The sequence below is a fragment of the Echinops telfairi genome, unplaced genomic scaffold (genome assembly GCF_000313985.2).
Source record: "Echinops telfairi isolate 266 unplaced genomic scaffold, ASM31398v2 ScPeMD7_2291;HRSCAF=2852, whole genome shotgun sequence".
Lineage (NCBI taxonomy): Eukaryota > Metazoa > Chordata > Mammalia > Afrosoricida > Tenrecidae > Echinops > Echinops telfairi.
In genome coordinates this window covers 42,038,704-42,047,588 of record NW_022106189.1, presented here as the reverse complement: position 1 = coordinate 42,047,588, position 8,885 = coordinate 42,038,704, and the positions used below count along the sequence as shown (strand labels likewise).

Sequence of the window (8,885 nt, the reverse complement as noted above, 5' to 3'; positions counted from 1 at the left end):
TCCAGGATCATAACATCCCCAGGGCCAACAAGGAGATTAGAGCTAGCAGGAGGATTCGGGGAGGGTAGGGGGAGAAATGGGGACTCGATCACAAGAATCAACCCATAACCCTTCCCAGGGGGACAAACAACGGAAAAGTGAGTGAGGGATGACGGAGGATGATGTAAGATATGAAAATAATAATCTATAATTTATCAAGGGTTTGTGAGGGAGGGTGGGGCAGGGGAGGGAGTTGGAAGAAATGGGGAGCTGATATCAGGGGCTCAAGTGGGAAGAGAATGCTTTGAAAATGATGATGGCAGCATATGTGCAAATGTGCTTGACACACTGGATGAAATGTATGGATTGTGATAAGGGATATAAGAGCCCCCAATAAAAGTATCTAATAATAATTTTTCAAAAAGTACCATGGCCTGCCAAAAGGACATATATGACTGTCTTGGAAGAAGGACAGTCACAATGCTCCTTAGAAGCCAGGATGGTGAGCCTGTGTCTCACGTACTTTGGACCTGTTGTCAGGAGAGACCAGTCCCTGGGGAAGGGCATCATGCTGGGTCAAGGAGAGGGGCAGTGAGAAAGAGGAAGGCCCTCAGCAAGACAGACGGACACACTGGCTGCCACATGGGCTCCAACAGGAGAGCAATGGGGAGGCTGGCGGGGGGCTGGGGTGTCTCTTCCTGCTGTACAGAGTCACGGTGAGGCAGAGCCGACCCAGGGGCATCTGACACCACCACCAGGACTTGGGGAGCTTGATGGTGTGAAATGATAACATAATCTAATTGCAAAGGGGGAGAAAACATGATGGGTGCTTATCATATATTGGTGGAAATTTTAGTTGATTTCCTCCCAGTCTTTTTTGTTGCTACACAGATTTTCAAAGACAGCTAAAATTAAACTATATTTGTCAATATGACTACTGGCTTTTTAAAAATCATTTAATGTGTAGCACACATGCATTCCTTGTTGATAAAAATACCACCCACAGTATCTTTTGTTATTGTTGCAAACCCTGGGATAACACAACCTGTGCCAATTCAACACTGTCCTGTGTACAATTCAGTGGGCCCAACGTTATTGTAAAGAGCCGCCCAGCTGACCATTTGATGGCTCTAACCAAAGAGACCAACCTCACTGCCATTGAGTCAGTCTGACTCACAGCGGTCCGACAGGGCAGGAGAGAGTGGCCTGTGGGCTTCCGACGACGTAACTCTTGACGGGACTAGAAAGCCCGTCTTTCTCTGGTGGAGAGCCTGGTGGTTTCGAACTGAGGACCTTGTGGATCGCAGCCCAATGCATAATCACTGTGCCACAGGGCTCCTTTTAGGGCTATATCATAATATAATTCATCTCCTAATGTTGCATTGTTAGATTGTTTGTCATCCCTGCCCCCACTGTCCCCCTCCCCCGCTTCAATCCTGCGATCCTCATTTTAATGCATGATTCATTTGGAAGTTGTGCACCAGTACAGCAGTGTACTGTGATAATGTTAGCCCATCATTATGCAACCTCCGGCCCCCCCCCCGCCCCCCCCAGCCTCTCAACATCCTGTCTTTAACAATGCTAGAACTCTGGTGGCCTTTCTTCTACCCTAAGGCCAGAGAGACAGAGGCTCTCCCAGGCCTGCAGGAGAGCGCATCCAAGGAGTTTGGGGGGTTTCTTCCTGACTCCTTGCATGGTAATTTTCAAGCCTTCAATTGCCGATTAGCATAATACAATAAAGCTGCGGCGCGTCTGCCTGGCATTCATTCTTGGTTAAACATTATTAAATGGGGCTACTTGCCTGCTCTTTTGCTCCACGAGACGAGGTTAAAACAGAACCTATTAATTTAGCTGAAAAAAATTCTCACCAGACACATATGCACGTATAATTCAATTCAGTTCAGATCAATCTCTCTCAGTTCAGTTCAGTGGACACTTACCAGGGCTCTTCTGTGCCTGGCGAGGTCCTGGGTACTGGACAGATTGACTACCTAATCAGAGATGGCCTTCGGCCGAGGGACTTTGCAGGGATTTGACAGGCAATTGTGCCTTTGATTCGGAAGGACAGGTGAAAGTGCGTTTGGGAGGGCTGTGCAATCCCTTAGGTACCAGATTCCAGGCAGAGCGGTCAGAGTCAGCCATGGCTCTTGGGTCACCTGGGGAAAATGCAGGCCCAGAAGCACTGAGCTGGATGGAGCACCCAAGGGTGAACTCACTGCACGCGGTTAGGGTCTTGCATGATTTTCCTTTTCTTTTTTTGATGTGTAAGGAAGAACTTTTTCATCAAGGTGTAATTTTATATCAAAAAGGCATTCCAGTCCAGTCTAACTCAAGTCCAAGGGCCCAAGGCGAGGATCTTCACAGTCTTTGAGGACATATGTTGAGACCCTCGATTTTGGCTTTGAAACAGACAAATGTCTTTTTTTCTGTTCAGAAAATCACTACCTTGAAGATAAACAAAAAACACAAAGCAAACAAAACCCCAAAGTCGCTGCCCCTGAGTCGATTGCAACTCATGTGGTACAGTGGTGACTGTTGGGACGGTGAACTCTATGGTTGGCCGTTTGAAACTACCAGCCGCTCTGTGGGAGAAAGACACGGATCTCAATGCTGGTCAAGAGTGACAGTCTCAGAAACAACACAGGGCCAGTTCTACTCTGTCCCAGGAGGCCACTGGGTGATCTCTGGTACAAGTCTTGCCAACAAACAAGCAAACCAATAAACAACAACAACAAAAATACACTCACTGCCACCAAGTGGATTCCAACTCATAGCAACCCTGCACGTTGGGGTAGAATGCCTTTGGGGGTGGCCAAGACTGAAACTCCTCACGGGAGTAGAAAGCCCCATCTCTCTCCCACAGAGTGGCTGGTGGTTTTGAATGGTTAGTCTTGGGGTCAGAAGCCTGACTCTTAACCCACTAGACCACCAGGGCTACTCAATAAATCAAACCAGAGGGTGGCTTTGATAGAGAAAAGCATTCAGCGAGGACAGGTTTGAAGGACCGGCTGTTACTTCCTGCACCATCACTGGCTGGGCATTGCTGCAGCGGAGGGCAGAAGTTCTTTCTTTCACACCCGATGGACAGGTGGCAGGTCTTGTATGTTTGACTCGCTGGATGGCAGAAGTGCAAACACCCAGCCTTTGCTGGACATGCCTTGGACACTCGGTTCATTTTATTTTGCATCTGAAACAGTGACTCCCTTATAAGAGCCCTGCATTGCTCAAAGTCTAAACAAGAAATCTTGTTCAGACATTGTTTAGATCTTGGGGGTCGCAGCCCCGTGTGTAACCACTATGCCACCATGTTAGATGCTTAATAATAATAAAAATCAGCAAATAGTATTGGGCTCTTGCTTTGCATCATGCTGGCAAATGTAAATGGAGCCGTGGTAGTGTAATGGTTACTTGTTGGGCTGCGAGCCGCACCGTTGGGCCTTCAAAACCACTGGCAGCTCCATGGGAGAAAGACTGGGTTTCTACTGCTGTAAAAAGATGCGGTCTCAGAAACCCGCAGGGGATCGGTATGAGTCGGCAGTGATTTGGTGGCAGTGAGGGTTGGAGGGGTTTTTGGGGATCAAATTTAAAATAATTTCTTGAGAAGTCATTTCAGCACATGGTTTAAAAGTCACCCACTACCTCTTCTGAGAGGCTGCCACTCACTCTTCAGAGGTCTATTGAGTATGTGTGTTTGTAAATTTTTTTCCTTTGCCCTAAGAGTTTCATTCGCTAGTCTGAACTTTAATTTTTTCTAACTTAACATACGTGGGGGATTATCCCATTTAATAATCCAGAAAGCTACCATTCTTTCTGGTAACTGCATAATAGTCCAATGAGTGGATGGGTGGTCCCAACGGAGAGCCTCCTGTTGGTGACTGACGGTGTAGTCTTTGGCTCTTATAGACAAGGCCACAGACTATTCTGGGGGTGTGTAAGAAGGCTCATTTGTAGGATGGGGGTTCGAGAAGCTTGGGGAGAAATCCCACTACCTTTCAATTTCATTTCCCGCCACCTTTCTTCAGCCCCCTCGTAGGTGTGTGAGTGTGGGATCAAGACCTAACACAGACGAGCTGGACAGAGAGTGGGAGTGTTTTCAGACGGGCCCTGCTAACTTTCTGGCCCTGACTCTATCAGCCTGGCAAGCTGGTTCTCATCATTTCCATTTGTCATCTTTGACTGTTCATTGGTACTTGGGCAAACAGATTGTGCTTCAAAAATCAAATTGATTGATGGCCTGCCTGATAAAATCGAATGAAATTCAAATGATGGTGGATTAGAAATATGGAGAGTACTTAATATTAAGGGCCAACAGAAATCAAGCATGTATATATGAATGTATTATTTCTCTATATCCATCTATCCATTTGGCTTCTTACAGTTGCCAGCATGATGCAAATATGAAACAAACAGGTGCCCTGGTAGTACTGCTGGATAGGCATTGGACTGCTAACCATAAGGCCGGTGGTTTAACTCCACCAGCAGCTCCGAGGGAGAAAGGTGAAGCCACTGGTTCTCTGAAGGATTTACAACCTAGAAACCCTACACAGGGACTCTAAGACTTGGAATTGCCTTGACAGCAGTGGTTATGTACGTATGCCATGTATGTTATTTCAAGGGGTGGGCAAACATATGCATCCAACTCAATGATCAGTGTTGCCATGTTGTGTGTCCTAGGTCCCCAAAGTTGGCCGATCTTTGGGATCACCCGGAGATCTGGGGAAACCACAGATCCTGGGGCTCCTCCTGCTAGAGAGGCTGATTGATTAGGCTGCAAATGGAGCCTGAGGGCAGTAGTTTCACCAGATCCCCTGGTGATCTCAACATGGGCCAAGTTTGTGAGGTTGGGTTGTAAGCAACAAATGGTCCTCTAAGTGGGAAGTCCACGCTAACAATGAGCCTAATCCAGTGAACAGCAATGCCCTTCAGTACTGCGCTCAAGGACGACATCTGCTTTTCTAGCCACACATAGGATGTTCATGTTTCAATGACACTGAAACCACAGGAGTGTAATTAACATGTCAGATGTGATGTGATCTACACACAGACGCACGGCCGAGCCCTACGCAACCATGAATTAAGTCTTAGAATCTGTCACCGTCATTGGCCTCGATTTAGTAGACAAACGCCACTTGGAGAGAACAAGAAACGTAAGTAAGTGTCTCGGTTGAACATTCTCGGTAGTAAATTTCATCACGCATGCCCATCTTCACCAAGTGGGCCACAGTGCGTATCCACGCACATTTGGTTATACTCTGGTCGCTCGTCTTTGGCCATATGCTATTACTAACCAAGCCCTGGTGGCACAGTGACTAGCTGTGAGAGGTCGGAGGTTCAAACCCACCAGTGGCTCTGTGGGTTTGGCAAAGAAGACAGCTTTGGAAACCCCATGGGGCAGTGCTACTCAGTTCTATAGTGCTGTTACCAACTTCATGACGCAGGTTTGGGCTGGATATTTTTTGGGGGGGAGGGATGATTCATAACTATCCCTGTCATGTACTCCGGTTAGCAATAATGTGACCATAAGAATAAGTGCATCTTGATGATTTTGGGGGTGCGGGGGCATGGATTAATTTGGATGTCAGGTAACTACTATGAGTCTCGAGAATTTCTGGCAAATGCCCACAGTCATAGCCTAGTAGAGATTAATTAGCAGACGCTTAATGGACATTACGGAGAAACTTTCTTGCCTTTGGAGGGGAGGAGAGTGAATTGAGAAACCTGGGGAAGGGAAGGAGAGTTGCTTTTAATCCCCCGCTACAGGGACTCACCAGAGCCCCCCCTCCTCTTTTCTTGCACCCTGCTTTTCTGAGCGGCTAGGTGCGCCCAGCTGCAGAAGTGATTAGAATGCTCTGGCTTCTGTTTTGTTGCCTGCTTTTTTCATCTCAGATTGTGAGCGGTCTTCTGTGACTAAATATTTCTCAGCATTTTACATAGCTTCATGGATTGTCAAGTAAATATTTTGTAACTGACTTTAAAAGTGCTCTTCCTGGTGAGATACTGGGACTTGTTTATTCTACTATGATGGTTCTCTGTGTGTCTGTGTGTGTGTGAGAGAGAGAGAGAGAGAGAGAGAGAGAGAGTTCAGTGAGTATCCTGAGATCCAAAACCATTCCTTTACCGCTCCCTTAAGATTGAATTCCCAAGAGTGGAACTACAGATCAAAGAGTAAGGATATTTTTCAGGCACTGGTGGCATAGTGGTGAAGTTGTCCTGCTAACTGCAAGGTCAGAAGTCTGAACCCACCAGCAGCTCAACTGGAGAAAGACCAGGCTGTCTACTCCTGTGAAGACGTAGTCTTGGATACCCACAGGGGGCAGTTCCATCCTGTCCCATGGAGTCACCATGAGTTGGAATTGACTGGATGTCAGTGAGTTTGTTTGAGTTTTATTGCATAAATAAGTAAATAGATCACCCATTGAATAATGAATCATTTTTTATTCTCTGTAGCCACATCAGTGTTTTCTCCATAACAGACCAATGACAAGTTCCCCACACCCACAGTCTTTTCACTCTAATTCTCTTTAGGGTCAGGCATGGTGCACTTGGCAACTATTATCTCATTTAATTGTCACCACCACCCAGAGTAGTAGGTTGTTCTCCCTGTTTATGGATGAGGAAGTGAAACTCAGCATTTAAGTAGGATTGCCCCATCAATGTGGACTGGCCGGTTGGTGCCACAGGAGGAGACGGGGTGGGGATCCTGGGTCCCAGCGCTAGGCGGTAACAGGCTGTTTCTGTGGTGGCGCCATGGACATCATGGAGTGGCTACTCTGCCTTCCAAGGGAATGCTCTGGGATTTGTGGCATCTCTTGCCTTTACAAATGCTGAATTGTCACTGAAATCAAGGTCTCCAACAGGAGCCCTCAAGAGGTCTCCATCAGAGTGAAAAAAGGGGGCCGTGTGCCCAAGACAATGTTATGTGGCTTCTTAATAAGGATGAAAGAGAGAGAGAGAGAGACAGACAGACAGACAGACAGACAACGCAAGCAAATTTTTGGTAGGTCGACAGATTTTTTTCATTGAAAATGTATTGATCCTTCGAATACAATACCTCCAGAAGCTATCCTGAGGATGATATTCAAATGGAATTGCATTAATGTTCATGAAATACATTAAAAGATGAATTTAAAATAAAGACAAAATTCTGTACCCTTCATAGGGTTTAAACAAAACTCAACTGCCCACAACCATAGTCTCCTCCTTACCTGAAATAACAGTTTTATTGGCATTCCTAAGATGTTGGTAGAGAGTTGACCAAAGTTAAAAAACAATTAGACAATGTATAGTGTTCCTTAGAAATATCCGTTAAGTATATGCCATGCCGTGTTCATATTTATATCCCTAGCTCTTTGCAAAGTGCGTGGCACACTTTTTTTTAGAAATGTTCAGTAAACAAATGCAGTAGCCAAAGCAGACTAAAGATGCTTTTGAATGTAAATTCTAAGATGTTTGTCTCAACACCTGGTGCGACACACACCTTCATGCCTGGTGAGCTTCTTCCTGTGGAGAAGGCAGCCTGGGGAAGACTTACCTTCCGCATTGACGACCATGGTTCCAATGACCCCTTTGTGACTCTGGATCCTCTTCAGCGTCTCCTCCACCTCTGTCTGAAAGACAAGAAGCTCAGGAAACAAAAGGGTCTCGGGTGCCCAAACACAGTGTCCAAAGACACCCACTTCCTTACCTCTGTACACCAACGCACTGGACTCTACCATCATAGGGATTTGGAAGAGAGTTCTAAAATGGTCAAGTCCTACAGACAAGGCCACACAAGACCTCCTGGGTATACAACCCTGGGAAATGTCTCAGGGGCTTGAGCCTTTTAGAAGCAGAGAACTTGCCACCTCATAAGAGCTCTTTTCCATTTTATCACTTCTTGCTACCCTCCCTCCTTCCTCCCCTTCTCTTCTCTCTCAATTTTGTATAAAAAACGTTCTTCCCAGCAGACATCTATGCCAGATCATCTCCACACGTTGTTGCTCCATGTTCTCTGGCCCCATTAGTGAATTCCTTGTGCACATGATGCGGTTGGGGTTACGTGTCCCTGAGTCAGTGCCAGCTCACAGAGAACGACATGCACTGCCTGAGCCTGCACCACGCGACGCTGGAGTTCACTGCTGCAGCCACTGTGTCCATCCATCTTGTTGAGGGTCTTCCTCTTTTCTGCTGCCCCTCTACTTGACCAAGCAGGACGTCCTTCTCCGGGGACAGGTCTCTCCTGATGACATGCCCAACGTATGTGAGATGATGTCTTGCCATCCTGGCCTCTGAGGAGCACTCTGGCGGTGCTTCTTCCAGGACGGATTGGTCTGTTCTTTCCACATGGATAGCCCTTTGATCTTTGGAGAACAGCAGCACAGGAGCCCACTGTCTGTTCCTTTATGAATCAGTCCTGAATGGTACCTAACTGCGAGTCCATTGATAGACTATTCCATAGAAGCATAACTATAGCTTGGATTACATGGCAAACTAAACATTCAGCCATGAATGATTATGTTGAAACCCCATGACTGGGCTTCAAAACTTTCCGAATGAATCTTTTGTGTGTAGACTCTCTTCTACTAGGTTTATTTGCCTCAGACCTAGAGATGCGAAATTCAAGAACCATCTTTTTAAAACCTGCATGCTGTTCACAACTGGGTTATCAGGAGATGGTCTGCCACCGTCTGCAGTCCCTGGAGATGCATGTTTGTGATATGCATTGTTCTTTCAACATCACACAGGTGAACATTATGCTGCTTTAGTCAAAAGACCATTTCCTCTTGCACTTACTGTGGGCACACCCTGGGAACTCCTCCCCACTCCCTTGCCACACTGGGTAAGGTGTTTTCTGAGTGTCAGACATCCATGTATTAGATTCTGCTACCTCTGAAGCGGACAAGCTATCCCTTCTGTTAAAACAAAAC

At 46.5% G+C, this 8,885-nt stretch overlaps 1 protein-coding gene across 1 annotated transcript in view; it reads right to left on the bottom strand.

The window, feature by feature from the left end:
• Window positions 1-8,885, bottom strand: part of DYNLRB2 (dynein light chain roadblock-type 2) — a 13,291-nt gene that overhangs the window by 1,659 nt on the left and 2,747 nt on the right. Inside the window, exons 2-4 of the mRNA XM_045293861.1 lie at window positions 7,507-7,580; window positions 3,639-3,653; window positions 1,445-1,506 (exon numbers count right to left, since the gene is read on the bottom strand). Coding sequence (XP_045149796.1) covers window positions 1,445-1,506; window positions 3,639-3,653; window positions 7,507-7,580 — 151 coding nt within the window. The remainder of the gene's footprint in view (window positions 1-1,444; window positions 1,507-3,638; window positions 3,654-7,506; window positions 7,581-8,885) is intronic.